We start from the raw sequence: 19,829 nt of genomic DNA, 5'->3' as shown, positions 1-19,829 counted from the left end.
GGGATGGAGGAGAGCGATCCCACAGGATGAAGGGCGATGGGGAAGGGAGATCCCACAGGAGGAACGGGGATGGGGGAGAGAGATCACACAGGTAGAAGGGGGATGGGTAAGTTCCCACAGGAGGAAGGGGGATGGGGAAGAGAGATGCCACAGGAGGAAGGGGGATGGGGAGGATAGATCCCACAGGAGGAAGGGGGATGGGGGAAGAGAGGTCCCACAGGAGGAAGGGAGATGGGGAAGAGATTTCCCACAGGTGGAAGGGCGATGGGGGAGAGAGATCCCACAGGAGGAAGGGGGATGGGGGAGAGAGGTCAGACAGGAGGAAGTGAAATGGGGCAGAGAGATCCCAGAGGAGGAAGGGGGATGGAGGAGAGAGATCCCACAGGAGGAAGGGGGATGGAGGAGAGAGATCCCACAGGAGGAAGGGGGATGGGGGAGAGAGATCCCACAGGAGGAAGGGGGATGGGGGAGAGAGCTCCCACAGGAGGAAGGGGGATGGGGGTGAGAGATCCCACAGAAGGAAGGGGGATGTGGAAGAGAGTTCCCACAGGAGGGAGGGGGATGGGGGAGAGAGATCCCACAGGCGGAAGGGGGATGTGGGACAGAGATCCCACAGGAGGAAGGGGGATGTGGGAGAGAGATCCCACAGGAGGAAGGGTGATGTGGGAGAGAGATCCCACAGGAGGAAGGGTGATGGAGGAGAGCGATCCCACAGGAGGAAGGTGGATGGGGAAGGGAGATCCCACAGGAGGAAGGGGGATAGGGGAGAGAAAACCCACAGGAGGAAGGGGGATGGAGGAGAGAGATCCCACAGGAGGAAGGGGGATGGCGGAGAGAGATCCCACAGGAGGAAGGGGGATGGGGGAGCGAGATCCCACAGGAGGAAGGGGGATGGGTTAGAGAGTTCCCACGGGAGGAAGGGGTTGGGGCAGAGAGTTCCCGGGGGAGGAAGGGGGACGGGGGAGAGAGAACCCACGGGAGAAAGGGGGATGGGTAAGAGAGATCCTACCGGAGGAAGGGGATGGGGAAGAGAGATCCCACAGGAGGAAGGGGGATGGGGAAGTGAGATCCCACAGGAGGAAGGGGGATGGGGTAGAGAGAACCCACAGGAGGAAGGGGGATGGGGATGAGAGATCCCACAGGAGGAAGGGGGATAGGTGAGAGTGAACACACAGGAGGAAGGGGGATGGAGGAGAGAGATCCCACAGGAGGAAGGGGGATGGAGGAGAGAGCACCCTCAGGACGAAGGGGGATGGGGGAGTGAGATCCCATTAGGAGGAATGGGGATGGGGAAGAGAGATCCCACAGGAGGAAGGGGGATGGGGTAGAGAGAACCCACCGGAGGAAGGGGGATGGGGATGAGAGATCCCACAGGAGGAAGGGGGATGGGGGAGAGAGATCCCACAGGAGGAAGGGGGATGGGGGAGAGAGCTCCCACAGGAGGAAGGGGGATGGGGGTGAGAGATCCCACAGAAGGAAGGGGGATGTGGAAGAGAGTTCCCACAGGAGGGAGGGGGATGGGGGAGAGAGATCCCACAGGCGGAAGGGGGATGTGGGAGAGAGATCCCACAGGAGGAAGGGGGATGTGGGAGAGAGATCCCACAGGAGGAAGGGTGATGTGGGAGAGAGATCCCACAGGAGGAAGGGGGATGTGGGAGAGAGATCCCACAGGAGGAAGGGTGATGGAGGAGAGCGATCCCACAGGAGGAAGGTGGATGGGGAAGGGAGATCCCACAGGAGGAAGGGGGATAGGGGAGAGAAAACCCACAGGAGGAAGGGGGATGGAGGAGAGAGATCCCACAGGAGGAAGGGGGATGGCGGAGAGAGATCCCACAGGAGGAAGGGGGATGGGGGAGCGAGATCCCACAGGAGGAAGGGGGATGGGTTAGAGAGTTCCCACGGGAGGAAGGGGTTGGGGCAGAGAGTTCCCGGGGGTGGAAGGGGGACGGGGGAGAGAGAACCCACGGGAGAAAGGGGGATGGGTAAGAGAGATCCTACCGGAGGAAGGGGATGGGGAAGAGAGATCCCACAGGAGGAAGGGGGATGTGGAAGTGAGATCCCACAGGAGGAAGGGGATGGAGAAGAGAGATCCCACAGGAGGAAAGGGGATGGGGAAGAGAGATCTCACAGGAGGAAGGGGAATGGAGGAGAGAGTTCCCACAGGAGGAAGGGGGATGGGGAGAGAGATCCCACAGGAGGAAGGGGGATGGGGAGTGAGATCCCACAGGAGGAAGGGGGATGGGGAAGAGATTTCCCACAGCAGGAAGGGGGATGGGGGATAGAGATCCCACAGGAGGAAGGGGGGTGGGGGAGAGAGATCCCACAGGAGGAAGGGGGATGTGGGAGAGCGATCCCACAGGAGGAAGGGGGATGTGGGAGAGAGATCCCACAGGAGGAAGGGGGATAGGGGAGAGAAAACCCACAGGAGGAAGGGGGATGGAGGAGAGAGATCCCACAGGAGGAAGGGGGATGGCGGAGAGAGATCCCACAGGAGGAAGGGGGATGGGGGAGCGAGATCCCACAGGAGGAAGGGGGATGGGTTAGAGAGTTCCCACGGGAGGAAGGGGTTGGGGCAGAGAGTTCCCGGGGGTGGAAGGGGGACGGGGGAGAGAGAACCCACGGGAGAAAGGGGGATGGGTAAGAGAGATCCTACCGGAGGAAGGGGATGGGGAAGAGAGATCCCACAGGAGGAAGGGGGATGGGGAAGTGAGATCCCACAGGAGGAAGGGGATGGAGAAGAGAGATCCCACAGGAGGAAAGGGGATGGGGAAGAGAGATCTCACAGGAGGAAGGGGAATGGAGGAGAGAGTTCCCACAGGAGGAAGGGGGATGGGGAGAGAGATCACACAGGTAGAAGGGGGATGGGTAAGTTCCCACAGGAGGAAGGGGGATGGGGAAGAGAGATGCCACAGGAGGAAGGGGGATGGGGAGGATAGATCCCACAGGAGGAAGGGGGATGGGGGAAGAGAGGTCCCACAGGAGGAAGGGAGATGGGGAAGAGATTTCCCACAGGTGGAAGGGCGATGGGGGAGAGAGATCCCACAGGAGGAAGGGGGATGGGGGAGAGAGGTCAGACAGGAGGAAGTGAAATGGGGCAGAGAGATCCCAGAGGAGGAAGGGGGATGGAGGAGAGAGATCCCACAGGAGGAAGGGGGATGGAGGAGAGAGATCCCACAGGAGGAAGGGGGATGGGGGAGAGAGATCCCACAGGAGGAAGGGGGATGGGGGAGAGAGCTCCCACAGGAGGCAGGGGGATGGGGGTGAGAGATCCCACAGAAGGAAGGGGGATGTGGAAGAGAGTTCCCACAGGAGGGAGGGGGATGGGGGAGAGAGATCCCACAGGCGGAAGGGGGATGTGGGACAGAGATCCCACAGGAGGAAGGGGGATGTGGGAGAGAGATCCCACAGGAGGAAGGGTGATGTGGGAGAGAGATCCCACAGGAGGAAGGGTGATGGAGGAGAGCGATCCCACAGGAGGAAGGTGGATGGGGAAGGGAGATCCCACAGGAGGAAGGGGGATAGGGGAGAGAAAACCCACAGGAGGAAGGGGGATGGAGGAGAGAGATCCCACAGGAGGAAGGGGGATGGCGGAGAGAGATCCCACAGGAGGAAGGGGGATGGGGGAGCGAGATCCCACAGGAGGAAGGGGGATGGGTTAGAGAGTTCCCACGGGAGGAAGGGGTTGGGGCAGAGAGTTCCCGGGGGAGGAAGGGGGACGGGGGAGAGAGAACCCACGGGAGAAAGGGGGATGGGTAAGAGAGATCCTACCGGAGGAAGGGGATGGGGAAGAGAGATCCCACAGGAGGAAGGGGGATGGGGAAGTGAGATCCCACAGGAGGAAGGGGGATGGGGTAGAGAGAACCCACAGGAGGAAGGGGGATGGGGATGAGAGATCCCACAGGAGGAAGGGGGATAGGTGAGAGTGAACACACAGGAGGAAGGGGGATGGAGGAGAGAGATCCCACAGGAGGAAGGGGGATGGAGGAGAGAGCACCCTCAGGACGAAGGGGGATGGGGGAGTGAGATCCCATTAGGAGGAATGGGGATGGGGAAGAGAGATCCCACAGGAGGAAGGGGGATGGGGTAGAGAGAACCCACCGGAGGAAGGGGGATGGGGATGAGAGATCCCACAGGAGGAAGGGGGATGGGGGAGAGAGATCCCACAGGAGGAAGGGGGATGGGGGAGAGAGCTCCCACAGGAGGAAGGGGGATGGGGGTGAGAGATCCCACAGAAGGAAGGGGGATGTGGAAGAGAGTTCCCACAGGAGGGAGGGGGATGGGGGAGAGAGATCCCACAGGCGGAAGGGGGATGTGGGAGAGAGATCCCACAGGAGGAAGGGGGATGTGGGAGAGAGATCCCACAGGAGGAAGGGTGATGTGGGAGAGAGATCCCACAGGAGGAAGGGGGATGTGGGAGAGAGATCCCACAGGAGGAAGGGTGATGGAGGAGAGCGATCCCACAGGAGGAAGGTGGATGGGGAAGGGAGATCCCACAGGAGGAAGGGGGATAGGGGAGAGAAAACCCACAGGAGGAAGGGGGATGGAGGAGAGAGATCCCACAGGAGGAAGGGGGATGGCGGAGAGAGATCCCACAGGAGGAAGGGGGATGGGGGAGCGAGATCCCACAGGAGGAAGGGGGATGGGTTAGAGAGTTCCCACGGGAGGAAGGGGTTGGGGCAGAGAGTTCCCGGGGGTGGAAGGGGGACGGGGGAGAGAGAACCCACGGGAGAAAGGGGGATGGGTAAGAGAGATCCTACCGGAGGAAGGGGATGGGGAAGAGAGATCCCACAGGAGGAAGGGGGATGTGGAAGTGAGATCCCACAGGAGGAAGGGGATGGAGAAGAGAGATCCCACAGGAGGAAAGGGGATGGGGAAGAGAGATCTCACAGGAGGAAGGGGAATGGAGGAGAGAGTTCCCACAGGAGGAAGGGGGATGGGGAGAGAGATCCCACAGGAGGAAGGGGGATGGGGAGTGAGATCCCACAGGAGGAAGGGGGATGGGGAAGAGATTTCCCACAGCAGGAAGGGGGATGGGGGATAGAGATCCCACAGGAGGAAGGGGGGTGGGGGAGAGAGATCCCACAGGAGGAAGGGGGATGTGGGAGAGCGATCCCACAGGAGGAAGGGGGATGTGGGAGAGAGATCCCACAGGAGGAAGGGGGATGGGGGTGAGAGATCCCACAGGAGGAAGGGGGATGTGGGAGAGAGATCCCACAGAAGGAAGGGGGATGGGGAAGAGAGTTCCCTCAAGAGGAAGGGGGATGGGGGAGAGAGATCCCACAGGAGGAAGGGGGATGGAGGAGAGGGATCCCACAGGAGGAAGGAGGATGGGGAAGAGAGTTCCCACAGGAGGAAGTGGGATAGAGAAAAGAGATCCCACAGGAGAAAGGGAGATGGGGAAGAGAGATCCCACAGGAGGAAGGGGGATGGGTTAGAGAGATCCCACAGGAGGAATGAGGATGGGGATGATAGATCGCACAGGAGGAAGGGGGATGGGGGAGAGAGGTCCCACAGGAGGAAGGGAGATGGGAAGAGATTTCCCACAGGTGGAAGGGCGATGGGGGAGAGAGATACCACAGGAGGAAGGGAGATGGGGAAGAGAGTTCCCACAGGAGGAAAGGGAATTGGGGAGAGAGATCCCACAGGAGGATGGGGGATGGGGGAGAGGGATCCGACAGGAGGAAGGCGGATGGGGGAGAGAGATCCCACAGGAGGAAGGTGGATGGGGGAGAGAGATCCCACAGGAGGAAGGTGGATGGGGGAGAGAGTTCCAACAGGAGGAAGTGGGGTGGAGGAGAGAGATCCCACAGGAGGAAGTGGGGTGGAGGAGAGAGGTCCCACAGGAGGAAGGGGGATGGGGGGTAGAGGTCCCACAGGAGGAAGGGAGATGGGGAACAGAGTTCCCACAGGAGGAAGGGGGATGGGGAAGAGAGATCCCACAGGAGGAAGGGGGATGGGTTAGAGAGATCCCACAGGAGGAAGGGGGATGGGGAGGATCGATCCCACAGGAGGAAGGGGGATGGGGGAGAGAGGTCCCACAGGAGGAAGGGAGATGGGGAAGAGATTTCCCACAGGTGGAAGGGCGATGGGGGAAAGAGATCCCACAGGAGGAAGGGGGATGGGGGAGAGAGGTCCCACAGGAGGAAGGGAGATGGGGAAGAGATTTCCCACAGGTGGAAGGGCGATGGGGGAGAGAGATCCCACAGGAGGAAGGGGGATGGTGGTGAGAGATCCCACAGGAGGAAGGGGGATGGGAAAGGGAGATCCCACAGGAGGAATGGGGATGGGGGAGAGAGATCCCACAGGAGGAATGGGGATGGGGGAGAGAGATCCCACAGGAGGAAGGGGGATGGGGGGAGAGCTCCCGCAGGAGGAAGGGGGATGGAGGAGAGAGATCCCACAGGAGAAAGGGGGATGGGGGAGTGAGCTCCCGCAGGAGGAAGGGGGATGGAGGAGAGAGATCCCGCAGGAGGAAGTGGGATGGGGAAGAGAGATCCCGCAGGAGGAAGTGTGATGGGGAAGAGAGATCCTGCAGGAGGAAGGGGGATCGGGAGACAGCACCCACAGGAGGAAGGGGGATGGGGGTGAGAGATCCCAGAGGAGGAAGGGGGATGGGAAAGGGAGATCCCACAGGAGGAAGGGGGATGGGGAAGGGAGGTCCCACAGGAGGAAGGCGGATAGGGGAGAGAGATCACACAGGGGGTAGGTGGATGGGGAAGAGAGAACCCATAGGAGGAAGGGGGATGGGTGAGAGAGTTCCCACAGGAGGATGGGGGAGAGAGAACCCACAGGAGGAAGGGGGATGGGGGAGAGCTCCCACAGGAGGAAGGGGGATGGGGGAGTGAGCTCCCACAAGAGGAAGGGGGATGGGGAAGAGATATCCCACAGGAGGAAGGGGGATGGGACGGGGAGATCCCACAGGAGGAAGGGGTATGGGGAAAGGAGATCACACAGGAGGAAGGGGAATGGGGAAAAGAGAACCCACAGGAGGAAGGGGGATGGGGGAGAGTGAACCCACAGGAGGAAAGGGGATGGGGAAGAGAGAACTCACAGGAGGAATTGGGATGGGGAAGAGAGAACCCACAGGAGGAAGGGGGATGGGGGAGAGAGAACCCACAGGAGAAAGAGGGACGTGGGATAGAGATCCCACAGCAGGAAGGGGGATGGAGGTGAGCGATCCCACAGGAGGAACGGGGATGGGGAAGGGAGGTCCCACAGGAGGAACGGGGATGGGGAAGGGAGATCACACAGGAGGAAGGGGAATCGGAAGAGAGATCCCACAGGAGGAAGTGGGGTGGAGGAGAGAGATCCCACAGGAGGAATGGGGATGGGGAAGGGAGATCCCACAGGAGGAATGGGGATGGGGGAGAGAGATTCCACAGGAGGAAGGGGGATGGGGGGAGAGCTCCCGCAGGAGGAAGGGGGATGGAGGAGAGAGATCCCACAGGAGAAAGGGGGATGGGGGAGAGAGCTCCCGCAGGAGGAAGGGGGATGGAGGAGAGAGATCCCGCAGGAGGAAGTGGGATGGGGAAGAGAGATCCCGCAGGAGGAAGTGTGATGGGGAAGAGAGATCCCGCAGGAGGAAGGGAGATCGGGAGAGAGCACCCACAGGAGGAAGGGGGATGGGGGTGAGAGATCCCAGAGGAGGAAGGGGGATGGGAAAGGGAGATCCCACAGGAGGAAGGGGGATGGGGAAGGGAGGTCCCACAGGAGGAAGGGGGATAGGGGAGAGGGATCACACAGGGGGTAGGTGGATGGGGAAGAGAGAACCCATAGGAGGAAGGGGGATAGGTGAGAGAGTTCCCACAGGAGGATGGTGGAGAGAGAACCCACAGGAGGAAGGGGGATGGGGGAGAGCTCCCACAGGAGGAAGGGGAATGGGGGAGTGAGCTCCCACAAGAGGAAGGTGGATGGGGAAGAGAGATCCCACAGGAGGAAGGGGATGGGAAGAGGAGATCCCACAGGAGGAAGGGGTATGGGGAAAGGAGATCCCACAGGAGGAAGGGGGATAGGGGAGAGGGATCCCACAGGAGGAAAGGGGGATGGGGGAGAGAGATCCCACAGGAGGAAGGGGGATGGGGGAGAGAGATCCCACAGGAGGAAGGTGGATGGGGGAGAGAGATCCCACAGGAGGAAGGGGGATGGGGGAGAGAGATCCAACAGGAGTAAGTGGGGTGGAGGAGAGAGATCCCACAGGAGGAAGTGGGGTGGAGGAGAGAGATCCCACAGGAGGAAGGGGGATGGGGAAGGGAGATCCCACAGGAGGAAGGGGGATGGGGGAGAGAGATCCCACAGGAGGAAGGGGGATGGGGGAGAGAGATCCCACAGGAGGAAGGGGGATGGGGAAAAGGGATCCCACAGGTGGAAGGGCGATGGGGGAGAGAGGTCCCACAGGAGGAAGGGGGATGGGGGGTAGAGGTCCCACAGGAGGAAGGGAGATGGGGAACAGAGTTCCCACAGGAGGAAGGGGGATGGGTTAGAGAGATCCCACAGGAGGAAGGGGGATGGGGAGGATAGATCCCACAGGAGGAAGTGGGATGGGGGAGAGAGGTCCCACAGGAGGAAAGGAGATGGGGAAGAGATTTCCCACAGGTGGAAGGGCGATGGGGGAGAGAGATCCCACAGGAGGAAGGGGGATGGGGGAGTGAGCTCCCACAAGAGGAAGGGGGATGGGGAAGAGAGATCCCACAGGAGGAAGGGGGATGGGAAAGGGAGATCCCACAGGAGGAATGGGGATGGGGGAGAGAGATCCCACAGGAGGAAGTGGGGTGGAGGAGAGAGATCCCACAGGAGGAAGGGGGATGGGGAAGGGAGATCCCACAGGAGGAATGGGGATGGGGGAGAGAGATCCCACAGGAGGAAGGGGGATGGGGGGAGAGCTCCCGCAGGAGGAAGGGGGATGGAGGAGAGAGATCCCACAGGAGAAAGGGGGATGGGGGAGTGAGCTCCCGCAGGAGGAAGGGGGATGGAGGAGAGAGATCCCGCAGGAGGAAGTGGGATGGGGAAGAGAGATCCCGCAGGAGGAAGGGGGATGGGGATGAGAGATCCCACAGGAGGAAGGGGGATAGGTGAGAGTGAACACACAGGAGGAAGGGGGATGGAGGAGAGAGATCCCACAGGAGGAAGGGGGATGGAGGAGAGAGCACCCTCAGGACGAAGGGGGATGGGGGAGTGAGATCCCATTAGGAGGAATGGGGATGGGGGAGAGAGATCCCACAGGAGGAAGGGGGATGGGGTAGAGAGAACCCACCGGAGGAAGGGGGATGGGGATGAGAGATCCCACAGGAGGAAGGGGGATGGGGGAGAGAGATCCCACAGGAGGAAGGGGGATGGGGAAGTGTGAGCCCACAAGAGAAAGGGGGATGGGGTAGAGAGAACCCACAGGAGGAAGGGGGATGGGGATGAGAGATCCCACAGGAGGAAGGGAGATGGGAAGGGGAGATCCCACAGGAGGAAGGTGGGTAGGGGAGAGAGATGACACAGGAGGAAGGGGGATGGGGAAGAGAGAACCCACAGGAGGAAGGGGGATGGGGATGAGAGATCCCACAGGAGGAAGGGGGACGGGGGAGAGAGATTCCACAGGAGGAAGGGGGATGGGGATGAGAGATTCCACAGGAGGAACGGGGATGGGGAAGGGAGATCCCACAGGATGAAAGGGGATGGGGAAGGGAGATCAAACAGGAGGAAGGGGAATCGGGAAGAGAGATCACACAGGAGGAAAGGGGATGGGGAAGAGAGAACCCACAGGAGGAAGGGGGATGGGGAAGAGAGAACCCACAGGAGGAAGGGGGATGGCTGAGAGTGTTCCCACAGGTGGAAGGGGGATGGGGGAGAGAGAAGCCACAGGAGGAAGGGGGATGGGGGAGAGAGATCCCACAGGAGGAAGGGGGATGGGGGAGAGAGATCCCACAGGAGGAAGGGGGATGGGGTAGAGAGAACCCACAGGAGGAAGGGGGATGGGAATGAGAGATCCCACAGGAGGAAGGGGGATGGGGGAGAGAGATCCCACAGGAGGAAGGGGGATGGGGAAGGGTGAGCCCACAAGAGAAAGGGGGATGGGGTAGAGAGAACCCACAGGAGGAAGGGGGATGGGGATGAGAGATCCCACAGGAGGAAGGGAGATGGGAAGGGGAGATGCCACAGGAGGAAGGTGGGTTGGGGAGAGAGATGACACAGGAGGAAGGGGGATGGGGAAGAGAGAACCCACAGGAGGAAGGGGGATGGGGATGAGAGATCCCACAGGAGGAAGGGGGATTGGGGAGAGAGATCCCACAGGAGGAAGGGGGATGGGGATGGGTGAGCCCACAAGAGAAAGGGGGATGGGGTAGAGAGAACCCACAGGAGGAAGGGGGATGGGGATGAGAGATCCCACAGGAGGAAGGGAGATGGGAAGGGGAGATCCCACAGGAGGAAGGTGGGTAGGGGAGAGAGATGACACAGGAGGAACCGGGATGGGGAAGGGAGATCCCACAGGAGGAACGGGGATGGGGAAGGGAGATCAAACAGGAGGAAGGGGAATCGGGAAGAGAGATCACACAGGAGGAAAGGGGATGGGGAAGAGAGAACCCACAGGAGGAAGGGGGATGCGGAAGAGAGATCCCACAGGAGGAAGGGGGATGGGGAAGGGAGATCCCACAGGAGGAAGGGGGATGGAGGAGAGAGATCCCACAGGAGGAAGGGAGATGGGAAGGGCAGATCCCACAGGAGGAAGGTGGATGCGGAAGAGAGATGACACAGGAGGAAGGGGGATGGGGAAGAGAGAACCCACAGGAGGAAGGGGGATGGCTGAGAGTGTTCCCACAGGAGGACGGGGGATGGGGGAGAGAGAAGCCACAGGAGGAAGGGGGATGGGGGAGAGAGATCCCACAGGAGGAAGGGGGATGGGGGAGAGAGATCCCACAGGAGGAAGGGGGATGGGGTAGAGAGATCCCACAGGTGGAAGGGCGATGGGGGAGAGTGGTCCCACAGGAGGAAGGGGGATGGGGGGGAGAGGTCCCACAGGAGGAAGGGAGATGGGGAACAGAGTTCCCACAGGAGGAAGGGGGATGGGGAAGAGAGATCCCACAGGAGGAAGGGTGATGGGTTAGAGAGATCCCACAGGAGGAAGGGGGATGGGGGAGAGAAATCCCACAGGAGGAAGGGGGATGGGGGAGAGAGATCCCACAGGAGGAAGGGGGATGGAGGAGAGAGATCCCAGAGGAGGAAGGGGGATGGAGGAGAGAGATCCCACAGGAGGAAGGTGGATGGGGAAGAGAGAACCCACAGGAGGAAGGGCGATGGGGGTGAGAGATCCCAGAGGAGGAAGGGGGATGGGAAAGGGAGATCACACAGGAGGAAGGGGGATGGGGAATGGAGGTCCCACAGGAGGAAGGGGGATAGGGGAGAGAGATCACACAGGGGGTAGGTGGATGGGGAAGAGAGAACCCATAGGATGAAGGGGGATGTGGGAGAGAGATCCCACAGGAGGAAGGGAGATGGGGAACAGAGTTCCCACAGGAGGAAGGGGGATGGGGAAGAGAGATCCCACAGGAGGATGGGAGATGGGAAAGGGAGATCCCTCAGGAGGAAGGGGGTAGGGGAGAGAGATCACACAGTAGGAAGGGGGATGGGGAAGAGAGAACCCACAGGAGGAAGGGGGATGGCTGAGTGTGTTCCCACAGGAGGAAGGGGGATGGGGGAGAGAGAAGCCACAGGAGGAAGAGGGATGGGTGAGAGAGATCCTACAGGAGGAAGGGGGATGGGGGAGAGAGATCCCACAGGAGCAAGGTGGATGGGGAAGAGAGATCCCACAGGTGGAAGGGCGATGGGGGAGAGAGGTCCCACAGGAGGAAGGGGGATGGGGGGGAGAGGTCCCACAGGAGGAAGTGAGATGGGGAACAGAGTTCCCACAGGAGGAAGGGGGATGGGGAAGAGAGATCCCACAGGAGGAAGGGTGATGGGTTAGAGAGATCCCACAGGAGGAAGGGGGATGGGGGAGAGAGATCCCACAGGAGGAAGGGGGATGGGGGAGAGAGATCCCACAGGAGGAAGGGGGATGGGGTAGAGAGAACCCACAGGAGGAAGGGGGATGGGAATGAGAGATCCCACAGGAGGAAGGGGGATGGGGGAGAGAGATCCCACAGGAGGAAGGGGGATGGGGAAGGGTGAGCCCACAAGAGAAAGGGGGATGGGGTAGAGAGAACCCACAGGAGGAAGGTTGATGGGGATGAGAGATCCCACAGGAGGAAGGGAGATGGGAAGGGGAGATCCCACAGGAGGAAGGTGGGTTGGGGAGAGAGATGACACAGGAGGAAGGGGGATGGGGAAGAGAGAACCCACAGGAGGAAGGGGGATGGGGATGAGAGATCCCACAGGAGGAAGGGGGATTGGGGAGAGAGATCCCACAGGAGGAAGGGGGATGGGGATGGGTGAGCCCACAAGAGAAAGGGGGATGGGGTAGAGAGAACCCACAGGAGGAAGGGGGATGGGGATGAGAGATCCCACAGGAGGAAGGGAGATGGGAAGGGGAGATCCCACAGGAGGAAGGTGGGTAGGGGAGAGAGATGACACAGGAGGAACGGGGATGGGGAAGAGAGATCCCACAGGAGGAAAGGTGATGGGTTAGAGAGATCCCACAGGAGGAAGGGGGATGGGGGAGAGAAATCCCACAGGAGGAAGGGGGATGGGGGAGAGAGATCCCACAGGAGGAAGGGGGATGGAGGAGAGAGATCCCAGAGGAGGAAGGGGGATGGAGGAGAGAGATCCCACAGGAGGAAGGTGGATGGGGAAGAGAGAACCCACAGGTGGAAGGGCGATGGGGGTGAGAGATCCCAGAGGAGGAAGGGGGATGGGAAAGGGAGATCACACAGGAGGAAGGGGGATGGGGAATGGAGGTCCCACAGGAGGAAGGGGGATAGGGGAGAGAGATCACACAGGGGGTAGGTGGATGGGGAAGAGAGAACCCATAGGATGAAGGGGGATGTGGGAGAGAGATCCCACAGGAGGAAGGGAGATGGGGAACAGAGTTCCCACAGGAGGAAGGGGGATGGGGAAGAGAGATCCCACAGGAGGATGGGAGATGGGAAAGGGAGATCCCTCAGGAGGAAGGGGGTAGGGGAGAGAGATCACACAGTAGGAAGGGGGATGGGGAAGAGAGAACCCACAGGAGGAAGGGGGATGGCTGAGTGTGTTCCCACAGGAGGAAGGGGGATGGGGGAGAGAGAAGCCACAGGAGGAAGAGGGATGGGTGAGAGAGATCCTACAGGAGGAAGGGGGATGGGGGAGAGAGATCCCACAGGAGGAAGGTGGATGGGGAAGAGAGATCCCACAGGTGGAAGGGCGATGGGGGAGAGAGGTCCCACAGGAGGAAGGGGGATGGGGGGGAGAGGTCCCACAGGAGGAAGTGAGATGGGGAACAGAGTTCCCACAGGAGGAAGGGGGATGGGGAAGAGAGATCCCACAGGAGGAAGGGTGATGGGTTAGAGAGATCCCACAGGAGGAAGGGGGATGGGGGAGAGAGATCCCACAGGAGGAAGGGGGATGGGGGAGAGAGATCCCACAGGAGGAAGGGGGATGGGGTAGAGAGAACCCACAGGAGGAAGGGGGATGGGAATGAGAGATCCCACAGGAGGAAGGGGGATGGGGGAGAGAGATCCCACAGGAGGAAGGGGGATGGGGAAGGGTGAGCCCACAAGAGAAAGGGGGATGGGGTAGAGAGAACCCACAGGAGGAAGGGGGATGGGGATGAGAGATCCCACAGGAGGAAGGGAGATGGGAAGGGGAGATCCCACAGGAGGAAGGTGGGTTGGGGAGAGAGATGACACAGGAGGAAGGGGGATGGGGAAGAGAGAACCCACAGGAGGAAGGGGGATGGGGATGAGAGATCCCACAGGAGGAAGGGGGATTGGGGAGAGAGATCCCACTGGAGGAAGGGGGATGGGGATGGGTGAGCCCACAAGAGAAAGGGGGATGGGGTAGAGAGAACCCACAGGAGGAAGGGGGATGGGGATGAGAGATCCCACAGGAGGAAGGGAGATGGGAAGGGGAGATCCCACAGGAGGAAGGTGGGTAGGGGAGAGAGATGACACAGGAGGAACCGGGATGGGGAAGGGAGATCCCACAGGAGGAACGGGGATGGGGAAGGGAGATCAAACAGGAGGAAGGGGAATCGGGAAGAGAGATCACACAGGAGGAAAGGGGATGGGGAAGAGAGAACCCACAGGAGGAAGGGGGATGCGGAAGAGAGATCCCACAGGAGGAAGGGGGATGGGGAAGGGAGATCCCACAGGAGGAAGGGGGATGGAGGAGAGAGATCCCACAGGAGGAAGGGAGATGGGAAGGGGAGATCCCACAGGAGGAAGGTGGATGCGGAAGAGAGATGACACAGGAGGAAGGGGGATGGCTGAGAGTGTTCCCACAGGAGGACGGGGGATGGGGGAGAGAGAAGCCACAGGAGGAAGGGGGATGGGGGAGAGAGATCCCACACGAGGAAGGGGGATGGGGGAGAGAGATCCCACAGGAGGAAGGGGGATGGGGTAGAGAGATCCCACAGGTGGAAGGGCGATGGGGGAGAGAGGTCCCACAGGAGGAAGGGGGATGGGGGGGAGAGGTCCCACAGGAGGAAGGGAGATGGGGAACAGAGTTCCCACAGGAGGAAGGGGGATGGGGAAGAGAGTTCCCACAGGAGGAAGGGTGATGGGTTAGAGAGATCCCACAGGAGGAAGGGGGATGGGGGAGAGAAATCCCACAGGAGGAAGGGGGATGTGGGAGAGAGATCCCACAGGAGGAAGGGGGATGGAGGAGAGAGATCCCAGAGGAGGAAGGGGGATGGAGGAGAGAGATCCCACAGGAGGAAGGTGGATGGGGAAGAGAGAACCCACAGGAGGAAGGGCGATGGGGTGAGAGATCCCAGAGGAGGAAGGGGGATGGGAAAGGGAGATCACACAGGAGGAAGGGGGATGGGGAATGGAGGTCCCACAGGAGGAAGGGGGATAGGGGAGAGAGATCACACAGGGGGTAGGTGGATGGGGAAGAGAGAACCCATAGGATGAAGGGGGATGTGGGAGAGAGATCCCACAGGAGGAAGGGAGATGGGGAACAGAGTTCCCACAGGAGGAAGGGGGATGGGGAAGAGAGATCCCACAAGAGGATGGGAGATGGGAAAGGGAGATCCCTCAGGAGGAAGGGGGTAGGGGAGAGAGATCACACAGTAGGAAGGGGGATGGGGAAGAGAGAACCCACAGGAGGAAGGGGGATGGCTGAGTGTGTTCCCACAGGAGGAAGGGGGATGGGGGAGAGAGAAGCCACAGGAGGAAGAGGGATGGGTGAGAGAGATCCTACAGGAGGAAGGGGGATGGGGGAGAGAGATCCCACAGGAGGAAGGTGGATGGGGAAGAGAGATCCCACAGGTGGAAGGGCGATGGGGGAGAGAGGTCCCACAGGAGGAAGGGGGATGGGGGGGAGAGGTCCCACAGGAGGAAGTGAGATGGGGAACAGAGTTCCCACAGGAGGAAGGGGGATGGGGAAGAGAGATCCCACAGGAGGAAGGGTGATGGGTTAGAGAGATCCCACAGGAGGAAGGGGGATGGGGGAGAGAAATCCCACAGGAGGAAGGGGGATGGGGGAGAGAGATCCCACAGGAGGAAGGGGGATGGAGGAGAGAGATCCCACAGGAGGAAGGGGGATGGAGGAGAGAGATCCCACAGGAGGAAGGTGGATGGGGAAGAGAGAACCCACAGGAGGAAGGGGGATGGGGTTGAGAGATCCCAGAGGAGGAAGGGGGATGGGAAAGGGAGATCCCACAGGAGGAAGGGGGATGGGGAAGGGAGGTCCCACAGGAGGAAGGGGGATAGGGGAGAGAGATCACACAGGGGGTAGGTGGATGGGGAAGAGAGAACCCATAGGAGGAAGGGGGATGTGGGAGAGAGATCCCACAGGAGGAAGGGGGATGGGGGAGAGAGCTCCCACAGGAGGAAGGGGGATGGGGGAGAGAGAACCCACAGGAGGTAGAGGGATGGGGGAGAGCTCCCACAGGAGGAAGGGGGATGGGGGAGTGAGCTCCCACAAGAGGAAGGGGGATGGGGAAGAGAGATCGCACAGGAGGAAGGGGGATGGGAAAGGGAGATCCCACAGGAGGAAGTGGGATGGGGAAGGGAGATCCCACAGGAGGAAGTGGGATAGGGGAGAGAGATCACACAGGAGGAAGTGGAATGGGGAAAAGAGAACCCACAGTAGGATGGGGGATGGTGAAAACAGAACCCACAGGAGGAAGGGGGATGGAGGAGAGAGATCCCGCAGGAGAAAGGGGGATGGGGGAGAGAGATCCCGCAGGAGGAAGGGGGATGGAGGAGAGAGATCCCGCAGCAGGAAGTGGGATGGGGAAGAGAGATCCCGCAGGAGGAAGGGGGATGGGGAAGGGAGATCCCACAGGAGGAATGGGGATGGGGGAGAGAGATCCCACAGGAGGAAGGGGGATGGGGAAGGGTGAGCCCACAAGAGAAAGGGGGATGGGGTAGAGAGAACCCACAGGAGGAAGGGGGATGGGGATGAGAGATCCCACAGGAGGAAGGGGGATGGGGGCGAGAGATCCCACAGGAGGAAGGTGGATGGGGAAGGGTGAGCCCACAAGAGAAAGGGGGATGGGGTAGAGAGAACCCACAGGAGGAAGGGGGATGGGGATGAGAGATCCCACAGGAGGAAGGGGGATGGGGGAGAGTGATCCCACAGGAGTTAGGGGGATGGGGAAGGGTGAGCCCACAAGAGAAAGGGGGATGGGGTAGAGAGAACCCACAGGAGGAAGGGGGATGGGTTTGAGAGATCCCACAGGGGGAAGGGGGATAGGTGAGAGTGAACACACAGGAGGAAGGGGGATGGAGGAGAGAGATCCCACAGGAGGAAGGGGGATGGAGGAGAGAGCACCCTCAGGACGAAGGGGGATGGGGGAGTGAGATCCCATTAGGAGGAATGGGGATGGGCGAGTGAGATCCCATTAGGAGGAATGGGGATGGGGAAGAGAGTTCCCACAGGAGGAAGGGGGATGGAGGAGTGAGAACCCACAGGATAAAGGGGAATTGGGGAGTGAGATCCTACAGGAGGAAGGGGGATGGGGAAGGGTGATCCCGCAGGAAGAGGGGTGGGAAAAAGACATTCCACTGGAGGATGAGGAAAGGGTAATAGAGAGCCGACAGGAGGAAAGGGGATGGGGACGAGATCCCTAAGAATCGAAGGGGGATTGGGATAAAAAGTCCCACAGGAGGATTCCAAGGGTAAACGATAATCCTACAAGACGAGAGGATGCAGAAAATTTTTGTACATGTGTGTTGGGTCTGAACAGAGTCCCAGAGGATATGCGGCCTCGCTCTCTGTGTATCTGTTAGTGAGCAAAGTCACACACTATCAAGGCCAGTGGAGGACAATCTCACAATGGTATTTCTTTCCTTCTCACTGGGACAGTCTGCAGACGGTCTCTTGTCCCTCACCGGGAAGGGGTTGTGAATCTCTGACCCACCTGCTGCAGTCAGTGTCGGTCTGGGTGTCAGTAACAGTGAGAAGGAACATTGTCAATGGACGTGTCACAGGCAGCAGGAAACACGGCCATTCCTGTGATTTTCTACCATTAAACCAATGGTCGTTGTTCACTGATCTGATGAAGTCTCCAACATCCCTTCACAAGGAACCACAGAACCCTCCCGTCCTTGGGGAATTACTGACCGATCCCCTGGGCATTTGTCAGAATTCTTCACAATCTGATTTATCACAGTTTAACCCAAATCTCTTTCCATTGAAATGACACAACAGAACAGTTTCACAGTTCCGAGTGAGAGATAAATCAAGTTACCTCAACTCCTGGCACTTGTGCAGCCCGGGTCCCAGCCGCTGGATTCCTTCACACTGAATGCGGCAGTTCTCCAGGTTGAGGTGTTTTATTGTATCACAGAGTCCGATGACATGAGACAGCACCGCGCAGTCAATCGGGGTCAGTGTCACTGTACTGAATGAAAGTGTTTCCACAGATCCCAGTGCGGCCTGAGCCAGTCCACGATTCTGAGACTCAAACAGGTAGTGCAATGTGTTCAGGAGGCTCCTTTTACCAGCTTCACTCCCTGTGTTTCCACTCTTGCGTTTAACCTCCTCCTTCACCCAGTCAATCACCCGGCAGGTTGTTTCATGAAGAAATGGACCCAGAAACTCCTCCAGGCCCCGAGCTGTCATTGGGGAGGAGAGACCAGCAACAAAACGGAGAAATACCTCAAATCGCCCATCTGTCATGTTGTGGGCTTCAGTGAGGAATATCAGGATATCCCCAGGATGTGGATTCAGGAATTGTGCGACTGCAGCTACAAACTCTTGGATAGTGAGGTGTGGGAATGTGTACACCACACTCTGGGCAGAATCCTCTCTCTCCAAAAGCTCCATCAGGAACCCGGACAGGAACTGGGAAGGCTGAAGATTGTACTTGATCAAATCTCCATCTGTAAACACAATCTTCTTCTCGGACACTCCTCTGAAGGCCATCTGACCAACCCTGAGTAACACATCACAGGGGTTCTCAATCTCACGGCCGTGGTTTTTCAGGAGGTTATAAATATAGTAGGAGTACAGTTGGGTGATGGTCTTGGGAACTCGCTGTGGGTCCCTGACTCTTTGTGTGAAGAAGGGGCCCAGTGCCAGAGCGAGGATCCAGCAGTAGGAGGGGTTGTAGCTCATGGTGTACAGGATCTCATTCTCCTTCACGTGTTTGAAAACAGCTTCGGCCACCGTCTGATCTTCAAAATGTCTCATGAAATATTCCTTCCGTTCCTCATCAAGAAATCCCAGGATTTCAGCCCAGACCCTGATATCCGCCTTTTCCAATAAATGTAATGCAGTGGGGCGGGTGGTCACCAGCACTGAACACCCTGGAAGCAGCTTGCCCTGGATTAAACTGTACACAATGTCCGACACTTCACACTTCCACTCGGGATCTGGGCACTGGTGCTTGGGTTCTGTATCTCTCCGACTGTCCGCAAAATCGATTTTGTGTTTGAATTCATCTAAACCATCGAATATAAACAACAATCCCTCTGGGTTCTTCCAGACTTCTCTCAGGATATTCCCAAAGTAAGGATACTGATCCAGAATCAGTTCCTTCAGGTTTATTCGACAGTTAATACTGTTTAAATCTCGGTATTTGAAACTGAAGACAAACTGGAATTGTTGGTATATTTTCCCCATGGCCCAGTCATAAACAATCTTTTGTACCATCGTTGTTTTCCCGATCCCCGGGACTCCGGCCACTGCTGCTGAACTCCCAGATTTGGATTTACTCCGGGAAAAGCTGCTCTGGAATAACTGATCAGTACGGATTTTTTCCAGCTGTCTGCGGAGTTGTTCCTCTCTATAATCCTCATGGTCTCTGCCTCTTGCCAGCAGCTCATGTTCCACCAGTGTCCGATCTCGAACAGTAGAAATGACCGTGAGCTCAGCGTATCGATCAGCCAGCTGGAAAACCTTCACCTTCTCCGTCATCAGGATTGTGTTCACTCTCAGTGTTTCAGTTTGTGCACGCAGAGTCTCCTTGTGTTTCTGTTGAACATCTTCCATGGGAACAGAGAACATATTCAAAACATTAAACGGCTCATCTGACAAAGAACTTTATAACGGTATTTCAGCATTCAGTGTTTGAGATTACATGAATAAATTCAATGCTTCCATGGATATTAGGACAGAAAGTAAAACTCTGTTCGCAGACACGGAATTGACAGCAATGGATGTCCCTGAAAATATCCAATCCTCATGTTCTGGTTCTAGTTATTTGTGAAGGAGAACATTCCCCTGATTGTACTTTGTGAGGAAGCTTAAACAAGCATCAC

The 19,829-nt window shown here is 58.8% G+C and overlaps 1 protein-coding gene across 1 annotated transcript in view; it reads right to left on the bottom strand.

Annotated features, from left to right (window-relative positions):
• LOC140722518 (NACHT, LRR and PYD domains-containing protein 3-like) overlaps window positions 1-19,553 on the bottom strand; it is a 28,924-nt gene extending 9,371 nt beyond the window's left edge. The window contains exon 1 of the mRNA XM_073037237.1: window positions 17,816-19,553. Coding sequence (XP_072893338.1) covers window positions 17,816-19,485 — 1,670 coding nt within the window. The 5' untranslated portion in view covers window positions 19,486-19,553. The remainder of the gene's footprint in view (window positions 1-17,815) is intronic.
• Window positions 19,554-19,829: the final 276 nt, after the last annotated feature.

Source organism: Hemitrygon akajei, unplaced genomic scaffold, assembly GCF_048418815.1.
Source record: "Hemitrygon akajei unplaced genomic scaffold, sHemAka1.3 Scf000078, whole genome shotgun sequence".
Lineage (NCBI taxonomy): Eukaryota > Metazoa > Chordata > Chondrichthyes > Myliobatiformes > Dasyatidae > Hemitrygon > Hemitrygon akajei.
Note: the sequence above shows the minus strand (reverse complement) of the source record. Positions and strands in the feature narration are given on the sequence as shown.